Consider the following 25264-nt stretch of genomic DNA (forward strand, 5'->3'; position numbering starts at 1 on the left):
TGTCATCATTTGCTCGCCCTTATTACACACATGAAAATTTTGTGCGTGTGTTTTATAGAAGAAAGTCAGAGGTTTGGAACAACACGAAGATGAGTAACTATCCCTTTAAAGGACTGAAAATACATTGAATAGAAAGTTTAGAGGTGTTTGTTTTATTGTGATTTCAAACTTGCAGGAAAAGTTTTAGGCACAACACAAAGGAACAAACATCAATTCTCTGCATCAACAGATTTCACAAAGACAGCTGGTGCATTTCCACTTGCACAGATATCGCTGTCAGTATGTGCTATAAATAAATTGTAAATTTAACATGACATATCCTATTGAATGCACAGCGAAAATAAAGCGGAACGCTCAGGCGTAAAGCAGCATCCGTTTCTGATATTGCAAGCTTTCACTTTGTTTAGAGCCACGGTTTCAGTAGCAACTTTCTTTCAGTAAAGCTGTCAATACAGTAGGTGTTATTTAGCTGTTCTCTCGGTATTTTTGTTGACAGCTTTTACATCTACACCCATTCATTTCTTTATGTAAAGCAGCCATTAAAGCATTTTATTATATATTTAAATGTTTTGTTTCGGAACTGCATTTATAGTCAGAATTAACTTGGACTGCATTGAAACCAGACTGAAACTGTGGAGAAAAACAGCGGAGCTTTAAGGATTTCAAGATGCTACATGAAGATAAACCGAATGTGCACAAAAACCTTTCATATGTGCATATTAACATCAAATATAATAAACAAATATCTTTATCGGTATATATGACTGAACAATGCACCAGCAGCCAACATTGTATGCAATCCAGCCATACTGCATTGCTAATATAATAAGCAGTGTTGGGGAAAGTTACTTTTAAAAGGAATATAAAAACTCCCTAAAAAAAGGAACTGATTACATTTACTTTTGTATTACTTTTTAAATATGAGTAAGGCTCGACTGCTTGCTTTTAATATAATAAGTTGTTTTTATAGCAATTGAATAAACCTCAGGCTGAAAGTAATCTTATCTGAAGTAATTTTTGCTTATTAGTATGGTTGAACTGGGTCATCAAAAGCCAGCAGCAAAGACAGTGGTTAATAAAATGGGATTAGATACATTTGTGTTATTTAACATGAATAATTTTTGAAGGTTTGTGTCATATTCTGAGATTATAGAAGAATTAATGTATGTTGACATTTAGTCTAGAACTACAGTAGCATCATGTTCACAGCACACGCACTTGTTTTGAAAAAGTAACTGATATATTATTGTAAATTAAAAAGCAATACGTTACTTTACTAGTTACTTGGAAAAAAAAATATTATTACATGTGACTTGCATTACATGATAATAAGACATTAAATATTGGCATGGCTGTTATTTGCTTCATTTTGAACAAAATCAGCGTATTCAATAGTTACATCTTCTGGGCTTTTTTTTGTTGTGTGGCTGCTCTGGTTTATTGTTTTCATCCATCTCCTCACAAATGTTGTTAAGTGCCTGGAGGGTTGTGGGGAAAAAAAAATATGTGCATAGTATCGCAAACAAATGCACATATAATTGAATTCACTCTAACTGGGGTTTGATAAAACACTAAATGAATTACTTAAAAAATCCAGGTTTGTGATTTAAAAAACAGTGTGATGTAAAAACATTTTCACGTAAACATCAATTAAATTAATTTTACAGATGCTTAAATGTTTAGAACTGTATCACTAAATAGAGAAATGCCTCGCAGTGAAAGAAGATTTTTAAAAGTGTTTCAAAGTTGAGTGATGACATAGAAAGGCAGCTAACACCACCCCCCTGTGGCTGCTCGGACATAGAAATCAACTCTGATTACATGTAAGATTATTCTTAGATGTGTCTCCCACAGTGAAATGCTTTTGTGATGCTTTTAGTCTTTCCTTACCTGTAATTTCCCCTTCATCTCAGTGCAGTGCATGGCAGGTTTCTGATCAGGTGTGCGTTTATTCTGAGAATCCTTTGTTTGTCATCCGCACCACATCTTCAAAGCACACTCGGACCTTGTCCTTCTACATTTTTAAAAAAGGATGTTCATTCCTAATTTTTATCAGCTATTTTTAAAATTGCATTCAGTTTAGTTGCAATGTTTTTATTATTAGTAATTCTATAACATGCTTTTGTCATTTTTATTCTTTTCATGTTTCATGTTTAATGTTTCTTGTTTATTTCCAGTCAGTAGTTTTGGTGCTTATACTTTTATTATGCTTCCAGGGCAACGTTTATAGTTTATTTAGCTTATTTATTTATTTATTTAATAAATTGTAATAATTTTTTTGTTTTACTTAAATTTAGTTATTTAAAAAAAAAAAAAAATAAAGTTGCTTTGTAAATATTGTATTTTTGCATTTATATTTATTTATATAAATATTATATATATTATATATATTTCTTCATTATAATAACCCTGGTGAACATTAGATTAAATAGGTATAATATATATAAAAATAAATGTAAATGAGCTTGTACAATTAAATGACCATTATGTGCATAACTAGTTCCTGACAACAAATCTTTACATTTACTAGTGTTCCGTTAAACACAAAACGCAACCATTGATGAGAATGCATTTCTAGTCAGTAGAACTTAAAAGAAAGTATTGTTGCACTTCTGATCATTACAGTCGTCTTAGGATGAATCGCTGTGTTGTTACATTCCTCATTTATAAGGCGCTTTGGATAAAAGCTTCTGCTTAATGAATAAATGTAAGAGCAGACACTATTTATAGTCAGCTGTAAGAGACCGATGGCTGAAATCTGACTGTGTAACTGCATAAGATCCATTATAATGTACAAAACAATTTAAAACAATGCCTCCCTGTGCTGTAAAGTGCCCCGAAGAGCGTGATTGCTCCAAATAAGATGTGATACATGACGGAGAAAACTTATTCTTGCTCCATTCTTATACTCCTCCATAATAGTCATGTATCTTTGTATTTTGGCTGACAGCTCCACGAGCATTTTAGGCCTCCGCATGGACTCCTGGTATCTGTTTTGCACAGGCTTACCCAGTTTCTGTTGAATAAAACAAAAGGCTTTAATACATCACTGTTTGTAAGCCTGAATGCATTTGTTTGGTGTGCAGTACACAGCAACCAATTAGCGCTCTTCCTAAAGTGCAACAGAGGGGTTTTGAAAGCTACACAAATGACTCTCCTAGCCTTTAAGCGAAGCGCATGCCATCCCAACGCCGCGAGCTGTCAAGACAGCGCGAGTCAATTAAAACACGAAACTGGCCGCGCATCAAACGGAGCAAAATGTTAAACCTATCGCGGCGCCCAAGTCCGGTTATCTCTGAGAGAACACAAAATCCATTTGTCGTGGCTATGATCGAATGTGTTTGAGGACAATGACTCGCATGTATTTCTTCCAGCTTGTTAATGTACGTCTGCTTATCTCGGTCGGCTCTCCTCTTCGTACAGCCAGTTCTCTGTGCCATTTAAAAGCTCGGAGAACGCCTGATGGTCCTGGAGTGAAGAAAAGAAGCGCTTTTTTTTTTTTTAAGCGTCATTCAGATTTGTGGTCCTTTCAGCTGCAGAGCTCATATGAACTACTAACTAATTTAAATGAATGAGAGTTCTCTTCATTTATGCATGAACTGAAAATGGCCTTCAGAGATTCCTCAATCAGGAACAGGCTTGAAAACGTTAACGAACGCTATGAATAAATCACAGCCTGTTGATAAGTGTCCCTGTGAGCTAAATAGATTACATGTCACTCTACAGGTAATGCCGTGTTATCTGGAAAAAGCTGCACGGAGGATACATTACTTGAGCGGTTTATAAACGTCAGATAGGGACCCTCCAGCTTGTGTTTGTAGTTCGAGGCATTCTCCTCGACTGCTTTTTTAGCGTCGTTGCGCTCTTTCTCCTGGCAGTCTTGCTGTATCATTTCGCTCTGTCGGGAGAGAAGAAGAGGAATTTAAGTGAGCGCCAGATGGTGAGAATGACTGATGGCTTTTTGAATAGCTTTGATATTCAAAAATCTACCAGAATGTCTTTATTCTTGTTTATGGCTTCATGTACTGTCAAGATACCAAAATCAAACTTCTAAGGCTAACTAAATATCTATCACAGCTTTTGAATCATCATTTGAGATTTACTCAAACAATCTCACTCTAAAAGACAGATATGTTTCTTTAGCTTTCATCGCTAAATCAACTGTTACATGCACAGTGGGATCTAATAGTGTCGGGCCGCTAGTAAAAGTGCTTTTGTTTACATCATTTTTCGAAATTAATACAGCTTACTGTGATATAAGTTGGATTATTAACACAACAATTTATAGAAATTGCTAAATGGTTTAGTATTTTTAATTTTTGATTTTTAATTAAACTTTTAGCTTTTCTGTTTATATTTTAGTATTTTCAAAGCAAAACACGCGACCTATTCTAATTACTTATTTAATTACTTTATATGAGTAATGTTTACTTTTGTCACATTAATCAAAAGTTGTTCTTCAAGCTATCTTTTTGTCCAAGAATCCTGAAATTCTGAAATTGTTAATAAAAAATGTTTCTTCAGCATCAATTCAGCATATTATGCAAGGAATAAATTACATTCTACAATATATTTGAATGAAAAAAAGCGATATTTGAATTTTTTTTTTTCCGCAGGAATACTGTAGTTTTGGTCAAATAAATATATAATATTATAATAAATATATTATAAAATAAAGGTGGGCATTATGCTTCTAAAAAAAAAAAACATTTAACAGCAGTACATGCCAAAATATGATTTTATTCGATTAAACACCCATAAATGTTAATATTTCTTAAAAAAATAACTTCTTTACATTTCTTTCTCACTTTATATCATAAAATATTTTTAAATAAAATGTTTTTTCTTCATTTAGGGTTAAAATTAACTGTAAAGATGAAAATGTAGATTTTCATACCAGATTTAAATACCAGATTTTTTTACTTTTAGACTAATGCATAAACAAAAGTTTGGTCACCAGTACCCCCTGCTCCATGTAAGTCCTGATGCGATCCTTTGGTAACTGCTGGGAGAACGTCTCCTCAATGGGCAGAACAACACGTTTGACCTTCATCTTGGCTTTTTTAGCATCAGGGGGGGGTGATTGTTTACTTCTCCATTCATCTGTGAAGAACAGACAATGTCTATTAGCATAATGGTACAACAGTCAGTCAAACTGACAGAAATAAAATTTAAGATATTTCACAAGATGTGACACGAATAACAATGTTTTTACATAAACTAGACACACACCAACCTGCCTGTTTGATATGCACATATAAAGCAAAGTGTATTGAGAAAGCAGTAAGTGAGAGATGTACCACAGCTCAGTGCATCTGTTTGATTCTGCTTTTTTTCCATGGGGGGGACACTGTGCTTTTGGCAGGTTTTCTTTGTCTACTGAGAGCTGAATGTTTGCCTCCTGCATCTTGTCCTAGCAATGACAGTCCCGGCGAGCTGAATGTTGCATTTCTACATAATTATGTTACTGCATCACAACAAGGAGCCAATTGCCCACTGTCACCCTCATAGAAACCCTGCAGTCAACATTAGTGAGCACATAAAGCACAACTATGACAACGACATATGTTAGCCAAGCAGTATTATTATAAACTATTGTTTTTTTTTCATCCCCACCTGCATTTCATAATTTAAAGCCTGAATATAGCTGTAATGATGTCAATTTGTCAAACTAAAAAGCTAATTCAGTTGGGTTTCCTCTGGAATTTCTAATGGGCTTTTAGGAATAAAGCTTTTAGATTTTTAGGTAAATTGAAGTACGTGGCTGCATTAGTTGAAGACACTTTCCTGGTTCGCATCATATTTTGCCAAGTCATGCTTCGAATGTGTTGTGCTCATGTGTGAGTTATAGTCCCTTTTAATGTGTGTAAAACTAAGCTATACTGACTGTTTATCTTAACTCACTTGTACAACAAAAAAGGAACAGTATACCGAATAACATCTAAGAAAGAAAAAAAAACGAACAATATCATAATTTGCTAAATGTATGTCACGATCACTGTAATGTAATACATGACAGTCTTTATTTAAATTAAGTGTGAGGTATGAATGTATGTAAAATGAAGCTCTATTGACTTTTTTCTCTTACGTATACTTGTACATCCATTTTTCATGCATTACCTACAATTAATTTGAAACTGTTGTGTTACTTATGGTCTTTATACAGCAGTCTTTTTTTTTTTTATGTGGTATTAATGTGTATAAAACGAAGCTGTATTGACTGTATTTCCTGACAAAAATAACCCTTTTACTACAAAACAGTATTTGTGTATATTGTGTGTGAGTGTACTGTGCATTTACTTATTTATTTATTGTGTGCATATAAATATATACCCATGCATGTATATATTTAAGAAAAAAAAAATATTTCTATGGTTTCAGATTCGTTTGAGCTGACCCTCAGGACAATACTAGCTGAGCTCACGCTGACTATACCACTGGCTTGAACTTTTACTCTCACCTTTCACCTACTAGCTTTTTCTCCATTCTCCTGAAGTTGAATGTTCTACTGTACACTTTATATTCTGCTGTGGAAGCATGATACACATAGCATTACTTCACATTCAAAATATGATATCAGCATCATCTGTATGTCTCAGTATGAATGCTACTATGGCCTGAAGGGAAACCCCCTTGATTCTCACCGATCTCCGCCTCAGGAAAGGGCATTGATGTGAAAAAGATTCCAGAAACAAAAGGCTTGCTCCTGTAAAATGTGATCATTTTGGCTGACGGGAAGGGATGATTCCTGCCAAATCTCGTAACAGCTGGAAGGCATGGACAAATAAGAGATGTATCAGTATGGGAAATGCGGAGTACAGCCTATGCACGTAGATAGTGTATAGTGTTAAACCAAATAAAATGAAAACAGCAGCATGTTCCCCTGGGCTTGTTTCTGATATAATTTACAGTAGCGAGCTGAGCTTACGATTTTCCTTCATCTGCTTCACTGATCCAGGACAGAGAAACAGGGAATGGGATAGCATCTGTGATTGCAAAGTCTCGCGCTCTGAAAGCAAGAGAGAACATGGCACACTATGGAAAAACATTATACAGCAGATTAATTTTTCATGCAATCAATATTTTATCACACTGGTTTCACATTCTACAAAATATAGCATGCAGCTTGCCTCAAAACTCACTACCATTTAAAAGTCCGGGGCCAAAAAAGTTTTTCTTCAGCAAGAACTCTAAATTGATCAAGTAACAAAATTCATTTAAGATTTACAAGATTTTATTTCAAATAAATGGTAAGAAATCTATAAAATTTATAAAAGTTTCCACAAAAATCCATAAAAGCATGTTTTCAACAACAATATTTAAAAATTGCAAAACGAGTATATTAAATTGTAATTATGCAAATGGATATACAATTTACAGGTGACAAATCGAATACAGAATTTTTCAGTGTTTCTGATCGCATAAAGCCTTGGTGAGAATAATTTTGATTTCTGTCTGACACAGAACTGCGTACGTTATGTGCATGCATGTCCAAAATGGCGCTACAGTGATGTTATGGTGCCGAATCGTTGAATAAAGCCAATATTGTTGTTTTCTTTTCTATACAAAAAGTATTCAAAAAGTAACTTCATGATATTATGCTTGAACCACTGATGGCGGATGGAGCATTCAGAAGACATCTTTCATTCTTTTCTGCACCTTCAAAATGTGGCAGTTGTTTGGAAGTCAATGAGGCAGTCACAGTTACTTATAGTTGTATAGTCAACTTGGAAAGGTAAATAATGATAGAAAATTGCTTTAAATGATCCAAATTATGCTGTTTGTTACCACTTACCTGTAACACACAGCCTCTGGCCACTGCTTCATCTGCATTCAGCGCTCACATACTTCTTAAAGAACTTGATCTGGGTCTTTACAGCAGAGATCTGTGTGGCTCCCCCTATAATCTCCACAGCACTGATGTCCTGAAGCCGCACCTGAACCTGTACTACAGCCATCATCAATGGAAACATCGCTCTTTCGATCAGGTAACTGCTCAAATTTGGCCCTGTGTGGAAGAGGAAGGCATTCAGTTCACTTAGCTTGTTGATCAAATGACAAATTAAGTAGCCCCATTGCAGTTCGGTAATGTCATCGATACACACATGCATTTAGCTGCAAATAATTATGACATGTGTAGACAGATATCCAATTAAAATGAGAATTATGTTAAACAAACATAAGCAAGGGGCTCTTAAATCTCATTTACCACAATCCCAAAGAAAAAAACACAATACAAGCTTTACTTAAATGAAGCGGAAAAGGAAGCTCCCTATATAATATGAATAATATGAGTTTTTATCAATATTTGAATATTTATAAAATAATAGAATCTTTATGAAGGCAGGATCGAAATAGGGTTGCTCTGATGTTAAGAATTATACCAATATGATGATAAACATTTTCACGCCTGATAACAGATAAATAGCAAATATTAAAATTCTGTGGTATTTAATTTGCATAAAGTAAACATTTGTGTCAAATTCTACAAATTATCATAACAATGTACTGAAAGCCTGGTTTTGAAAAATTTAGTATTTATGGTTTTGTTTATGGACAGTGGCCAGAGGGAATAATGCCATATTGTATTATGTATCGCTCCTCCCAAGACAGCTGTCTGTGAAGGCCATGGGAGATCACTTAACTTTTTGTCATGTTCATCAAACACTCCAAAATGCTGTTGTATTTGCATTATCATGTAAATGAATGGCCAAAATGTTTTAAATATTTCCATTTTAAGTTGCCAACATTGTTATTGCAAACACCCCACTAAATCCTATTTTCCATAATTTCTCTGGTGTTGGACCAATCACTAATATGGTATAGTTCACACAACGGTATTGGACAATGAAACTGACAAAATGCCTGGTTTATCAATCTATAGCTCTAAATAACACCACAGTCAAATACCTGTTAATTTTCCCACTTACGTCTTTATCGTCCATAAAGCGCTCAATGTTCCAAAGAATGTCTGTGAAGTTGCCGCTCATCAGTTTCTTGGGTTTCTCACGTTCTTGTGTCAGTCGCAACATCACTCGAGTCTTGGACTTCACATCCATCTTGTACTTAGACTCAAATTCAGCACAGAAGTATTCCACCAGCCTCTGATCAAAGTCTTTTCCTCCCAAATAAGGATCAAAGGCCGTCGACAGCACCTGCAAAATACAGAGCATTCACTGACATGCGTGAAAATGCAAAGTCGGGGATCTACACGAGAGCCTGACTTTGACTGAGACTCACCTTTGTTGAAATCACAAACAGACAACCTGGAGAGATGAGTGGCCCATGTCCACAAATGCCACAATCTTTGGATTCTCATCACAGCCTGGAAGATCTTGCTCGTATATGCCACAGTTTTACGCCGCCGGAATGATAAATGACACTGTCAACATTGCTTCGGATGTGGCAAAGACACTGTTGTTGGGAGCTTCATTAATTCAAAAGATACCTGCAGTGCTGTCATTCATTAGCTTCAGGCAGTTCAAGCCGGCAATCTTGGCAGCATCCAGCACAGACCTCCTTTCTGAATCAGTGAAGAACGAGGGGATCTATACATGACAAAATCATTTGTATGGCCAAAGAAATAACACAAACAAACCACCGGATTGGTGGCTTGCACTTTTGTGGTTTATGTCCAAAAGGGCCTGGTAAAACATTACTCCTGTATGAAAATAAAGCAAGGCCTTTTCTATAAAATATCAAGATGACAAGAATACAAATGACTGTAATACGTTATTAGCACTATAAATAATTTTAGAAGAATTTCTAATTAACCGAAAGCCTCTATTTCTGGTACATGCTCCTGGTAGCCATTAAGTATCATGAAAATAAATTATTTCTTGCAATATTCATGGCTTCAGCGCAAGGACGTACGGAGATGACACAGTCCACCGCTTTCTTCTGCGGATTAGCTTCTGCGATGTCTTTCAGTTTGGTCAACAACAATGGTTCTCCCGGTCAAGGTGCATGACCTAATCAAGACAGCAAAAGTCACAACTTAATTCTTTAATCAAAAAAGAAAATAAATAAAATTCTGAAAACACATTCACCGTCAGGCCATCCAATATGTAGAGGAGTCTGTCTCTTCCACGGGACAGATATGGAGAAATGTATATCATTCCCCTCCTATAGATCTTCTACAGTGAATGGGTGCCGTCAGAATGAGAGTCTAAAATGCTGACATTTTTATACATTACAGTTTAAAGTACATTACACCAGTACATCGTCTAATTGTTTGTGAAGTGAAATCTGTGTATTAAGAAAAACCATGTCTCGTTTCCTTGATCTGTGCACAAATCTGTCCTGATTCAAACGTGTCAATGTGTTCCTGGAGAAAGCATCATTTTATGTGGATTCTTTTTTTTTGGTGTCAATTACTAGTGGACTGCTAAACAAACCCATCTACATCTACATCATGACCCTTTATTGTATGATCCAGAAACAATCTGCCATGTAGTATCTTAAAATTAGAGACTGTGCTCGCAGTATTGGTAATTATCTAAAATAATAATAGAAAAACAAAAAAGAAAAGAATGGTAAAATATTACACTTTTTTTCTTCATTCATAACCATCTCAGATGAGAACAGGAATGCCCACCTGTTTTTTTGCAGCACTGTCAATGCTCCTGCTCTTTGAATTAAATGACACAACATCTCTAAAGCAAAACAGTTCAGGGGAATTAACTTTTAAGAGAGTTTATGACTAATTCTAGCTCGCTTGCACATCACGTTTCGTGTGTTTTGGAAAGCAAATGTCATTGGCATTGACTTGCACTTGACTTTCAGTTTAGGTGGGGATTAGCACTGTTTATCTGATACACTGAAGATACATGACATGAAAGCTTCAATTAGCAAGCACAGCATCCACTTACGGCGTGCGTCTGTCCCTAAATTCATTAGACGCGCTCTCGATTCCTCCGCTTTCGACCACAGCAACACAGCAACTCTGAAACCCCGCATCAAAGCCCGCGACAGGCGTCAGATAAACAAACCCGCCAGCACGCGTCAGCCCGGTCACCGGCGCCGATTTCCAGAAACTTCCGAGGTGCAGCCCGCGTCCACCGTTCTAACGCTGTCTGTGCAACCTGCGGAGCTCGGAGCGTCGGGTGGGTTGCTGTGGTAACCGTACGAGATTATGGGATAAATGGCACAAATGTATGATCTCCTGTCGTTTATTGGTGTCGATGGGTTTTTATTGGTTCTAGATCTAGATTGAATTTGTTTCGATATTTTGGTAGACAACTCCTTACTTTTGTTCTACATAATAACATTTGTTTGATATTGTTAGTTCGCACAGATTTGATGATTTAAACGTTACCTTTGTTTCTCACAAAAGGGACATGTTTATTTTTTTTAAAAAAATCTAGCTAGCACACAACAGTGTCTATTATTTCACACGTGGACAAGACTTAAAAACAAAACTGTTATTAGGGTGGTCGTGACAGTCGTGTAAAAACTAATAGAAACGTGTAGCCTTCGGTGGGTCCATATGTTACAGTAAGATTGAAAGCTCTACGTTTTTATGTAATTTATTGGAAAGTGGAATGCAAGTTATCATTTTAAAGAGTTTAAGTTAGGCCTACTTCATGGCTGAAGGCAAAGTATAAAGTGATGCGCCTCATTTAATCCTTTGCCGTGTTTTATCGAAAGTGGATGAAGCAGTTCCGCCGTTCCGCCTGACTAAACTGTCACACATTTGCGAACTATCCCTTTAACAAACATTTCGATCGCGCTTGTAACGTCGGTGCCAAGCACTGCCCCTTTTGTAGTGGTTACCGACGCGGTCGCTAGAGGGCGCAGCTGAGACGCGCGTTCAACAGGAAATGTCTTCGCAAAACAAAGCTGGGTAATGATCGGCACGCACAGTAGTGACTGTTGGATACAGGATCAGTGCAAACACTCCGCTACTGCACATTTACAGCAAGCTGGCAGCGAGCGGTGCCTGCGCTTCTTTCTACTATGCTTTCCATAAACTCTCAAAACGGATACAACGTTGCCCGATGCTTCTTGCTCTGGTCGCTTGGTAAGTATTTCTCTACTCATCAGAAAGGAAGTTTTTTTTTCAGCTCGCGAGTCTTATGTTAATTTATGTTGCTGTTTGTTTTGTTGAGAACTGCAGCAGTCTGAAACGTTTTTGCTTCTTTTGCAGCTGGAAAAGCATATGCTGGAAAAAAAACTGACAAGGGCATTAACCTGTTTTAAATAAGCTGTCACAAATGACACTTCCTTTTTTTGTGGCAGTTTTCTGCACTCCGTCAAGTTACGAGGAGCGCCTTAAAATCGGTGTTTACAACTTCGTTTGACAGTAGTATGAATGAAATATCTAAATAATGGAAGCATGCATGGTTTTTTCAAACTTGGCTGTCTAGTATATACTCAATGAATGGTGGAGCTGCCTACCTAGGTAACATTTTGGGCAGCACAGGAATGATTGGTTGATTCGAAACCTAGTGAGCTGCCCGTCTAGACAGCATTTTGTGCATTGAAGGTTTGATTGATTGTGTCTCGAAGTCCAACTGAGCTGCCAGCTCGACAACATTGTCGGGCATGGTATTTTGTATCTCAAAACATAGTGAGCTGCTTGTCTTGACAACATTTTGGGGTATCATATTTGATTTACAGTGAATAAACTGCTACAGTCAGAGTCTGGTCATCACTGTAAATAATTCATTGAACAGAATGATGTGCAAGAATCCGAAGCACAACAGTTTGGAGCAGAAGTGTGGAAACCTGAAGTATTGTTGGAAGAAAATGCAACCGAAACCTTCCTCTTTCTTCACCTTTGCCAGGCAAATGAGTAGCGTTACGTTTTATGCAGAGCACCGGTGCAAATAGAACTGCTGTAATGTATTGATCAATGCCTATAAAGACGGTTTAATATGGACATTTGTGGATATTGAGGTCATAAATCATCCGACTGCATGAATTGTGTGTTTGGAGTTGATGTAAGGTTGTATGTATGCTTATATGCCAGTCACGTAAATGCAATTCAAGTTGTCGGACTCAGCACCCTCGTCTGTTTCTACAGTAAAAAGCCTGTGGGTCCCACTAACCTGATGCGTCTAGCTAACACCTGAACCACAGGCTGATTGTGCTCTGTATCTGAAATATTATCAGTGCCCCTTATTTTGTCTCAGTTTCGCCACTGTTAATCGATTTGCAGTGAAAAGAGAGTCTCGTCATTAATCATTAGGCTATGCATGCCGAAGGATCTCAGACATAACTGTATAAGATATTTTCGATGTGCACAGATGATGCACCTTGCTGTTGGAGAAAGAGACTTGCGGTTGCTAATATCTTGCGGTACTGACCTAGTTTTAGCGCTAGCACCTGCAGAGTTCAACAGTAAGGGCCCGCTGGTCTCTAGGACATGAGGGAGTTTCGGGTCAAAATGTTGGGCTAGTTTCGCAATATCTTTACATCTTACATTTGTCAGCCTTGGCTATTTGTTGACACAAAGTTTGGTTAAAGTTGCAAGAATTGTGAACCCTTAATATGCCATCGCTTTCCAGCAGAAGTGTGTTTAATATGAATGTAGTCATAATGACATTGACGAATCATAGCCTTTTCCAGTAAAACAATAAATGAAATGAATAAATAATATGAATTATACAATTTAATTGAAATTATTGATAATTTCTGTCACAAACGGAAAGAAAAATACATAAAAAATTGAAAATTTTGAATAAAATAAATAAAAATAAAATGATTGCAAATTCAAATTGAATTTTTGTAACCAAAATTTACCATTTAACAGAAATTAATTTTGTTACGATTCCTATGGAAATAAAAAAATAAAAGGTATTTTATGAATATAATATATAAAAATAATAATCATTAATTATTGCAAATTATCAATGGGGCAACCTTAGTGAGAATGAAAAAAAAAATACATTCTACAAAAAAAATCTCTGATACTCTAATAGAAAGGAAAAAAAATATTTAAAAATGTAAAGAAAGATTAAAACTAGTGACGATCTTACATTAACAAAGATATTTTGGTATATGAAGAGATGAAAATATTCGAGGGAAAAAAAATGTACAATAAATAATAGAATAGAGTTTTTTTTTCTGTCAAATGAAAACATGCCAAGTACTTATTGCCCAGCTAGACCCAACTGGGACAGTATAAAAAAAACTTTAGAGCCCAGATCTCACTTAAAATACGGTGTACTATTTTCGTAGTTTTTTCCTGTAAGGAATTTCCTGTTTTAAGGTCTTATGAAGATGTATATGTCAAGATATCAGCGCTGTCCTGCTGTATTATTTATGATGTGCAGAAGAAATCTTAAAAGATAAGATATCTTTTTTGTGTGTACCTGCAGGCAGAAGGAATGATCAGTCAAAGGCCACTGTGGTTTTGCTGTGAGGCACAGCTATAAACAAAGCCATTTAAAATTTGCATCAAAGATGTTTTGTTAGCTGATGAGATATACTGCGAAAAGTGAAATAACCAGCAGGTGTTTTGAGTCTTTCCCCCACAGATGTTGTTCTGTTCCCATAGAACTTATTCCTTCGTTTGAGTCAGGAGACAGTTTAAGCTAGCAGTTTTAAAAGATAAAAGTCCTGTTTACACCTGACAGTTAAAAAGATAAACACACCAATACTCACTGTCTGAAAAAGTGACTGTCAAATACATATCTAAAGTTATGCAGGAAGTGCAGGAATCCATGGATGGCATGAAATCACCTTGGCGGTGTGAAGACTTGCGCTCTGTTCTGCTTATCAGTGAGAGGCAGTCTTAGGATTTGGCTTGGGATTGAAAGCCATGGGAGATGGAGACAAACTAGGCATTTATGATGAGCAAAGAAATGCCAATGCATGCTTGTTTTTCTCCAGCTTTACTAACCTGCTGTAATAGGACAGCAGATCTACTTTAATACTTAAGACAGTTTTATGATTTTATATTTATTTATTTCTTAAGCTGGAGACGCAGCTGAGGAAATTGAATGTGTTTCTGCACGGAAACCAAAGTTGACCAAATTTAGAATGTTTTGTTTGGGTTTTGAGAGAGAAACAGTGGTCATTTTAAGGGCTTTTATATAAGGTGTTAATTTCCAAAAACAGATAACAGCTTTTTTTTTTTTTAATTTTGCGTTCCAATTAATCAATTTAATAACCCTAAAAATAGAGCTAACTATCCCATTAAGCCACCTGTTTTTGCAAGTGAAATCTTCATATGTAGCAAGTTTATTATAAGTTTAATATTTTCTGACTCCTTAAAGTCATGCTAAAATAGTAAGTTATGCATTAGTTCAGACTAATTAATTATGCTTCGATATTATTCCTCCGTAGTCCATAAATTAAAAGTTAATTTATTAGGCTTAAATATACAATATAATTAGGCTACGATAATATAGGCACGATATTGGATTCTATAAATATAGAGACATCAGAATTTCAAAGAATTATCATTAATATACTTAAGAAGAACACATATTTCTTTACATTTTGTTCTATTTAATTGTACTTTCTTACATTTAAATTGAACTGCACGCTGTCTTTTACCAAATTTAAGTAAAATATGGGAATTTAAATGGAATGTAAAGCCACAATGTACATGAAATTGTGAAAGGTCTATGATCTGAATTAGAGTATTTAGCAGACTGGAGCTCAGTTTTTGCAGTGTTTACTGTGTCTTCTACACTATTCAGACCCTGTTGTTGGATTTTGAGCACGCTGAATTGGCTTCAGGCAGTCGGTAAGACAGATCACTCTGATTGGCTATTCAGCTTAGCAAACGAGAGCACAAGAGGAAAACTGATGAAGGTGAGCTAATGCATATTTTCATGACAACATGGCTATCTACATTTGCTGCTCCGTTTGAAGATAGATAGTGGAGATATACCGCTAATCGAAGAATTGTCTTTACCGACGAGATATGCATGAATATATCGCCCAGCCCTAATTTAAAGAAAAAAACGAATGCAGTCTATAATTGATATCTGAGGTTTAATACTATAGAAAAGCAATAATGGTTTTTAAGGTAGATGACTGTTTTCAGCTTACGTTCATGTAAAAATATTGCATGGAGTTGCTTCAAACAACGCTTTAAACCCATTCAGTATAAATCGTGGTAATTGTAATTAATAATCGCAATTACAATTTCAAGGGAATCTTTGTCATAATCGTGCAGCCCTAAAATGTACATAGTTGGTCATTGGCTGTAGACTTATTCATGTGAGAGCGTCATCACTCTGAAAAAATGATGCAAATATTATAGTTTTACAAGATGCAGCCTCTGGTTTTAAAAACTAACAAGCATTAAATTCCCAAAGAAATGGAAAAGCGGTGAGAGTTCTGAGATATATCTACGGAAACATCGCTGAATTGCTGTAAAGTGCTCACAGTCAAATTTTGACCATTCCAATATGGTACAGTCCAGTGTAGTGGTCTGTAGAAACAACCTCTAATGAGACATCTGTGAACGTAAGATTTAAAACTTTTTTAGCCCAGATGACAACACAGTCATCTTCACTGCAGCTAGTTCTTTGTTGGTGGTTTGTTGTGTCGTAGAGCCTTCGATTCTCTCCATCAGTTGGTTAGATAGATGCGGAAGAAATTGTTGGAGCGTAACGTACTTCACTAGAGAGAAATCTGCCGTTTCGTTTGGATTAAAAGTGAAACATGGATGAGACGGTAAAATAAAATCCACCGCACGCAAGAAACGATAAAATCCATAAAATGCAATTACGAAAAAAGCGCGTTTTCATTTAATTTTGTCTTGAAACAACATTCCGTTCAATTCCTAAGGGTGCGCGGCCGAAGCAGAGACGATGTCACGCTGTGTGATACCTTTTTTAATAATGAAATTCTAGTCCGCTCGCAACTTGTCATCAAACTGCACTTTCATCCTGTTTCGATCTTTTGAGTGATCGATATTTGTCTATTTAGAGCGCAGAAGCCCCGTCATAAACGTTTAACAACAAGCACTTGATGTGATTATCAGGCCTGTCGATCTCAGCTAAGTTCTTCTCGACAGCTACTTCTCTAAAGTTTTCCTTTTTTCTTACGCTGACAGGTCATCAGAAAAACCTTTTCTCCGCGATAGCCACCCGCTTCCAAAGTGAGATTGTGAAGTGATGTGAAAGATGAGCAGAGGTACTTTTATTCAAGAGATATGTCATGCTCCCTTCAGGTCATATTAGCTTCATAGAGCCATGAAATTTTGTGTGTTTTAAAAGCATCCACTCATCTACTTCGAATCAAATGTCAAGAGAGAAGTTCAGGCTTAATACCAGCCGTAATTTAAGAGGGATCTGTGATTGACTTATGTTTTAGATTGGATTTTATGTAGTGCCCCTGCTGTTTGTGGTCCTAATCATCATCGCAGCAGGGTCTAGTACCCAGCTAGAGGGAATTAACACACGCCGACTGAATGCAGAAGCAGCAAACGGTCTATAGCTTTCAATGTTATCATTTAATGTCAGGAACACCATTCAAATGGCAGTGGTTTGCAAGTCTCTCCTAACTAATGCATGTCGTTAATATAATTCTCTCAGAACAGCTTTGAGGGCTCCTCCGAGTGCCCATTTGATAAATATCAGTGCGCCTTTGTGATTTATGGAAGGAGTAATGACTAATAACTCGCTTTGTTTGCTTTACACTTGTGTATTGCTGACTCTCTTTATGCATTCCCTCTTTTGATTAACAGTTGTAGGTTCATTATCAAGTCGCGGAGTATACGGAGTACAGCAAATTACTTCTTGTACACTATGAATGTGTAATTAATTAAAAAATATTATTAATATTATCACGTAATTTGCACAGCTCGCTACTTAGGCAAAGAGCATGACGCGCAGGAAATGTTGCGAGGACCTGGCAACGAAAAGACCTTCAGGCAGAAAACGGCACGCATGCATGAACAATAAATTTGGCTTCCGGAAGCAAACCAAAGTGACTGCTCTCATTGTGGCTCTGAGACTTTGGAATCCCATTTCCTCCACAGAGAAAAGCCAATACTGAGGACAATAGTTGAGTTTTAAATAAGTGCCAGTTACAATTCTGATTCAGGCAAACAGTGACTGATTGGGAAATTGGAAATGTCTGGAGGTGTGGTTGAGGAAGCGAGACAAATTAATGCATTTCTTGACGAAGTTCAAACATCTCCCTGTCTGCCTTCCACAGCTAAGTAATGCAAATTCCTGTACTTTCAAAGTGCATTTTCAGTTTGAGGGTGAACTTTCTTCTTGACTGTTGAGGAAGTATGTTGTGTAGGAATGCAGATGTGTAGCGTGAATACTTTCCTGAACATATTGCGTCTGAAATGTTTGGCATTGTCTGTTCTTTGATCAGTAGCGTACTAGGGATGCATGGTATCATTATCATCCAGTTATAAAATTAGTACATTAAAATTAATTCTAACACTCAATACTGAATGGTGAATTGTACAGTTTCTTTTTGTTTGCATTTCGATTTCCTCACAAAAAAACACACTTTTTTTATGCTTATAATTTAATAATACTGTTAAATGTAGTAATGTAGTCTTTAGCAAATTTCAAAATATGAATATCAGTTTGTCATACTGTAGATTTATAATTCACTAGATTTATAATACTTTCTTAATTTAAGTATAGATTTTTAAAATCTGTTAGTTATGGTGAATGATTTATATTTATTCATTCACTTTTAAATAAATAATAGATAATTTTCATGTATTTATTATACATTTTCAATTATTTTTTTAACTGTCACTTTATTGGTAATTCATTCCTGTCACTGTAAAAAATAAATAAATAGATAAATAAATAAAAACAGTTGCTGTGGTTTCCAGAATTGTACCGTGGTAAACAATATGGTAAACATATTAGGGTTTACATTCAGGTGTCATATTGATATTGAATTATTGTCCAGCCATAACTACAGTAAAATTACATGTAAAGGTAATAATAAAATATACAGTATTTTACAATATATAAAAAATCATTCTTTTAAAGAATGATTTTGTTGTAGTATTTTTAGTCTTTTGCCAAGTTTTTTTTTATAATCATCTTGAGAATCTTAATGGATCCAGCAAGTGGTTTGGTTATTGTTTGTTTTTTAGGATGAGCATTTAGGCTTCCTGCTGATTCGATGTTCTACTTCTTATATACCGTGTAGCAGGGAAGTATCCGTATTTGTTCCCAGGAACTGTGCATCCATTCGTCCTAGCAGACTTTGAAAACCCTTTGATTACCATCAAGTGCAGCTTTCATCCAAAGCTTCTAATTTCCCTCATTTTTCTTTGTTGTTCTGCTTTATCTGAAAGAGCATCTGTTCTTTGTCTAGGAGACATCTAAAAAACTGTGCACAGATGTCAGTTAGCGCAAATGATTTTCTCACAGTATTTTATCAAGAATATAGCCAGCGGTTGTCAAAAGCAAGGAGGCGCTATATAGCGATGCAGTGTAAGTAGCGCTCGGAGAGCTGGTAAATGGCCCTCGTGTGTGTCTCTCTCGCCCTTACATCCTCAGGGGACCGGCATTAAAAGATTGAAAGTTTGCGACAGATGTCAGAGAACGAGGAGTGAACTTGGATGCATTCCTGAAGGAAGCCGAGGTTTTCAAGCCAAATGTTGCATATTTAATCCACTCTGACAGACTCTTTGAGTCCATGTGAGAATGTAGTCTTGCTGCTGAAAGAAGCGATTTTTCTTTGTTGAAACCTGTTTTCTCACTCTACAGTTTCTCTTATTTATGTGGAATTATTTATTTAGAACTCAAGATGGATCTGCTTAATGGTTCTTTTTCTCTTTAAGATGTTGGCTGAATGAAACTGAATGCTGGTGAATGCGCTCAGCTTTTTATATAAAACATATTTCTTGCGTTTTACAATCGTTTTAATGGCACGCTCGGGGAGATGTAGTATTATGAGTCTCCCGTATTGCTTTTTTTTTTTTGCACGTTCCTGTCAGAGCACTAATACAGAATATTAGATTTGAGGTGAAATTGTGATCTAGCTCTTGCCGCTGTGAGAGCAGAGCACATTAGGGAAGCTATCCTGATGATAGTCAGTAGCGGTGTGCATTCGTCAGCTGTAAACAACCCGATGCTTCGGTAGAACTGCTGGGGGAATTATCTGACAGCAACAGCAGACCTATATATCGTCTCTGGCCTAGACTCATCCTGCCCACTGATATGCTGAAAATGCCATGGCCCTTTATGATTCAGCCACAGTGGAAAAAGAGCAGCAGTGATGTTCAGGGCAGAGCAAATCCATCCACCCATGGGTTATTTATTATTAATCGCTTACATTTTGTAAGAAAGAGAGAAAGTGACTGCTTAAAGGGGTTCTGGGAGATCATTTTAAAACATTTGTGAATGTGTTTTGTAGGGCTGTAAAAGCAATTAATCACATCCAAAATAAAAGTTTGTTTTACTATATATACACATACATACATATATATCCATACACACACACATATATATATATATATATATATATATATATATATATATATATATATATATATATATATATATATATATATATTTCTTCTGTTCACCAGACTACATTCATTTCCTCAAACATACAGTAAAAAATGTTAAATATTGTTTCAGTTTAAAATAACTGTATTCACTTCATTTAAAAATGCAATTTATTATTGTCATGGTAAAGCTGAATTTTCAGGAGTCATTTTTCTAGTGTTAAGTGTTATGATCCTTCAGATATCATTCTAATATATTGATTTAGTGACTTTTTGTAAACATGTTTGGGAAACTGTTGAGATACTTAGTGAATACCATTTTAAGTATCCAAAAAAAAAACGATTACCTAAATTAATTTGGCCCATGAAAAGTTTAGGCCAGCATATTATTGTATTATTCCCTGAACTAGCTTGGCAGCATATGTGTATGCAAACAGTGTGTTATTAAATCTGAAATGAAAAGACAAATACGCACCTATACATTGTTATTAATATCATTTGTTCAGCAGCGTTATTTTCAAGCCAACATGACTAATTGGATCCTCAGAGCCACTCACGCTCTTTTGAGTCTAATGAGCTCACATAATCATGTTACATTTACACATGACCTTTGATTCCTCTCGTTTATGATATTGCTCAACGTTTCCTCATCTCAAAGTTAACTTGGAATTTTAATACTGCCAAGTCTAGATTTCTTTACACTTTTCTCTATGGCTATGTTTACCAGTCATCTTCTTTTAACAAAATGTTAGATATTAGTTGTCATTGCTGTCCACATTAATGAATTTAAAGATGTTTTCCCCAAACAGCCAGCAGACATTTCCAGCACAGAGCCATTCGTTTATGCATATTTAATGTCTTCAGCATAACACCAGGCCAAGAAACTCCGACTTATTTTTTGCTGCTTACTTTTCGATTTTGGCAGCATTTCTATGTTTATATGAAAAAATTTAATTCAGAATGCTGAATTTTTTTTTTTACAGGCTTCTCAAGTTTTTTTAGACATCTATAGAGAACTGGACTCCATAAATAATTTAGTTACAAGCACACAGGGCCAGGAGTAAAGAAGCACTATAAAATTCAAACTAACTATTGGCTCAGAGGTTTAAAGCTCATCCTCATTAAAGAGTTATATAAAAGAAGATTTCACAGGTTGCGTATAGACTTGTGAAGCAGCAAGAAGCAAATGCCTTTTAACCTTCATATGAGTTAATCTGGATTTTTAATGCATACCTTCACGGCTCTGCCCTTATAATGTCACCCGAGGAGCGCATAAGTAAAAGGAGCAATTACTAAACTGATCCAAGGACAGTCTAATGGCTGTCGTATTCTCAGAAAACGAAACTCGCTCTCAAAGATTTCAGTGGCACCAAAAGTCATCTCTGCAACTGCCGTTTTGACGCTTGATATCGATTTCGAAGGCTCTTCGCAAAACGACTCTCTTCTCAGGATCAATGGAAATGTAATTTGAGAGAAGCTTCTCCTGCTCTAATGAAAAACTTTGCAAAATACATGCGGCGCAGACAGAAGTCCCTAACGGCTGGTACAGATTAAAGGAGAAGACATTCTCCTCTAATCAGCTGGCTTTTAACTCCCTCTTCTTAAAGAAGCACGTAACATTTACATTAGAAACCATGGGCTTTTAGACTTGCCGTTCTCTCAGCATCTTAATGGAGCCCTCATTGTTGTGGCCTGACGTTTTCTGTTTGATTTCTTCTCCAGTGCCACTCATCGCTGCAAAGGGAAATGATGTGGAGAGTCCAACAAAGGTAAGGGGCTGACGCATGTTTACTGTTGTGTATCAGAGTATGACAGCAGTTTGATTTTAAATCTGTTATGTCTCCTATTCTTTTGTTTGCATGCTTGCCTCAACACCCATTACAGCTTGTGCAAGTTTTGTTTATCCAGCACTATGAATGCAAGCTTATTACACCCTTAATGTATGAAATATACACTTGCCCGGAGGGAAAAAAAGCGTTTTGCTAATTTCATGCAGTTATCATTTTGACGTTGTTTAAATAGAATCAGAATCAGAATCAGAATCAGAAACATCTTCATTTCCAAGTATATGGAATTAGTATTAGTGTTACAGCTTCCAGTAAACAGAGACAAAAGAAATGTAAAAATAATGAAATAAAAAAAAAATAATGAATAAAAAATTGGATGTACAGGTGTGCTATATATGTAATAGAATAGAAAGATTTTGCACCCATTTGTGTGCTCATGGCCATGGTGGTCTGAAAACAAGGTGTTTTTAGGTGCCTTGTTGGCACGGTGCTATTTTGAGGCATCTGAAATACACTTTTAGAAATAAAGGTACAAAAGTTGTCACTGGGGTGGTATCTTTTCAAAAGGTACATGTTTGTACCTAAAAGGGGGTTCGTTTTTCGTACACTTTAAGTACTCATGTAGGTACATATTAGTACTTAAAGTGTACGTATTTGAACCTAACAAGTACAGAAGTGTACCGTTTGGAAAGGTACTGGCCCGGTGACATCTTTTATAACTCTAGTTCTTCGACATTGACCAACTAAAACTTGGTCTAAAGACGATGGCGAAGTGTTTTTTTTGTTATTTAAAGAGCGTATTAGTAAAGTGCGCCTATAGGTGGGTCCACAACGCATGTACACTTATTGCACACACAGAGACACGCAGCAGCAAGTTCAGTCTTTGCATTTGCCATTTCCGACATGTAAATAGCAAATCCGCTCCTGAAGGGAATGGGAGATGAGACTCTGATGGATTCATTGCACATTATACCCAAAACACAACCGTTACTCATTACGAGAATAGGGACAAGCCTGATTGCGCCTGCGCTGTGCGTTTTAGCCCATATGTATAGATTGTTAAAATAGGACCCTAGGATTCTATTGTTATTGCAGTGATTAATGCTTTTCTGGCATGTTGTGTAACCCAAACCTAGCTTTTCATTCTTCAAACAACCATAGTCGAAAACACACCCATATACATATTGCATGATGAAAATGTCAAGATTCGTTGAACTCATGCTATTGTTGCTCCGTGCTCTACTGGAACAGCCTAAAGCAAATTATAAAACCACCTAAATAGCAGTAGTTATGCATTGCTCAAATCATCTATATGCATTGTAATGTCCAGATTCTGGAGTTGGAACAGGTTGCAAAAATTTAATTTGTAAGTTATCTCCCACAAAATAGCCTACTGTTTATTATCGGTTATCATTAGTTGCCAAGGAGTGCATCCCAGAGTTAATTTAATTTCTGCATTTTAATCAATACTTGTTGCTTATTTTAGTAGCACATCTATCTTCAAATTGTCGAATTGTCTTGCAATAAGCATTGCATTGAATTTCTCTAACTATGAGGGACTTTGACAGGGGCCTTAACAGCTGAAATGCTGAGAGAATGATCCTTGCCGCAAGTAACGCTCGTCTCTTTATTGCGTCAGCTATTTCTGCTTTCCGCTGATAGGTTTCACGGTTAATGCATTCATTTTCTGCTGTAGCTTTTGTTGAGTTTTAAGCAGAAATGCCACTGACATTCTGGGTCAGGAGAGGGAATGAGGGACAGATAGGGGAAAGAGAAGGTAAGTGCATTGGAATTGGTGGAAGGAAGGAAGATGTGATATGCTTGTGTTTAGACCTTGACCTGGGGTCACTTGTGTTTGTATGTCTTGGGTTTTTAGTCTTTTTTTCTCTTTTTCTTCATTGTTACTTCGTTCTCTTTTCTTCAAGCAGGTGAAATTAAAAGTGAATAGTTCAGTGTGTTATCCTCACTGTGGTTGAAGGTTCACGCATTCATGGCTGATTGAATGTAAATAAAGGAAAACCATTCCTTTACTTTGTATCAATACCATTAATGAATAGTTCCCGCTAGGTCCTTTCAGAAAGATGGAAGGTAGAAGAAAAAGACATGAAATAGTTGAGAAGCTTCTCTTGATTTGCACAGCAGTGCGATGACAGAATGGACAATTGTTCAGGCCCTCCTACTGTTAAATCAATGCTCTTCAAAGACAGCACATCCTCAAGCTCATGGGGTGAGAGGACTGACTGGTTGCAATCAAGGATCCAAATGAACGGCATTGCTGCTGTTATTGAAGTTTCTCTTTTTCTGCCTTTTCAGAACGTGTTTGATTAGTGCTGTCAGTCGATTTTGAACAGAAATTACATGATGCTAGAATAATTTTCTGAAATCACAATTAAATGCATAAATCAATATTTGCTTAGAAATAATTCAGCGATATAGAATGGATTGGAGAAAGATTTTTAGAGAACGAAGATTTCTGTTAAAAATAAGAATCATGAAGGTTAGTTGAGCATTCTTTCTGTAGCGTCTTGGCAAATATGTTGAATTTTTATGAAGTTTCAAGCAGTTCATCGTTGTCTATTCTGTTTTATTTCGTTGCAGACTTTCCGCCTGTTTCTGAAAGCAAGAGCATGTTTTGTGTGTAACTGGCTCTGACATCTCATTCTGTGCTGCCTGTACTCATTCTTAGATTATATAGATTTGTTAAATAAAATGTATTAGTCATGCTAAGTTAACATGGGATAGTTCACCAAAAATGAAAATCCTGTTATTAATTGCGCATCCCAATGTCTAAACCAATAAGACATTCGTTCATCTTCAGCACACAAATTACTCCACCCCAAAATTAAAAATGTATCATTAATCACTTACCTCCATGTTGTTCCAAACCCTAAAAGCTTTGTTCGTCTTCAGCAAAATTTTGTCACGGTCCAGAAAAGTATGAAAGACATCGTAAAATAGTTCATCTGGCATCAGTGGTTCTGAATGTTATGAAGTGAGGAGAATACTTTTTGTACAAAAAAAAAAAAAGACTTGATATGATTTGCACTATAGACATGTCAATGACACTGTTTAA

At 36.2% G+C, this 25264-nt stretch overlaps 2 protein-coding genes across 2 annotated transcripts in view; one reads left to right on the top strand and one right to left on the bottom strand.

The window, feature by feature from the left end:
* Nucleotides 1-50: 50 nt before the first annotated feature.
* Nucleotides 51-11621, bottom strand: hsph1 (heat shock 105/110 protein 1). Its single transcript, XM_043258536.1, is given in 26 exon segments — nucleotides 51-1417; nucleotides 1419-1478; nucleotides 1891-1966; nucleotides 1968-2011; nucleotides 2873-3016; nucleotides 3360-3410; nucleotides 3412-3468; nucleotides 3767-3898; nucleotides 4964-5077; nucleotides 5080-5123; nucleotides 5304-5346; nucleotides 5348-5462; nucleotides 6366-6516; nucleotides 6636-6757; nucleotides 6929-7035; nucleotides 7796-7838; nucleotides 7840-7989; nucleotides 7991-8008; nucleotides 8911-9155; nucleotides 9231-9382; nucleotides 9449-9548; nucleotides 9874-9958; nucleotides 10398-10498; nucleotides 10598-10655; nucleotides 10872-11065; nucleotides 11583-11621. Coding segments are annotated over 26 exon segments (2526 nt in total). The 3' UTR covers nucleotides 51-1336.
* b3glcta (beta 3-glucosyltransferase a) overlaps nucleotides 11237-25264 on the top strand; it is a 60193-nt gene continuing 46165 nt past the window's right edge. The window contains exons 1-2 of the mRNA XM_043259698.1: nucleotides 11237-12022; nucleotides 22127-22173. Coding sequence (XP_043115633.1) covers nucleotides 11959-12022; nucleotides 22127-22173 — 111 coding nt within the window. The 5' untranslated portion in view covers nucleotides 11237-11958. The remainder of the gene's footprint in view (nucleotides 12023-22126; nucleotides 22174-25264) is intronic.

Source organism: Puntigrus tetrazona, chromosome 15, assembly GCF_018831695.1.
Source record: "Puntigrus tetrazona isolate hp1 chromosome 15, ASM1883169v1, whole genome shotgun sequence".
NCBI lineage: Eukaryota > Metazoa > Chordata > Actinopteri > Cypriniformes > Cyprinidae > Puntigrus > Puntigrus tetrazona.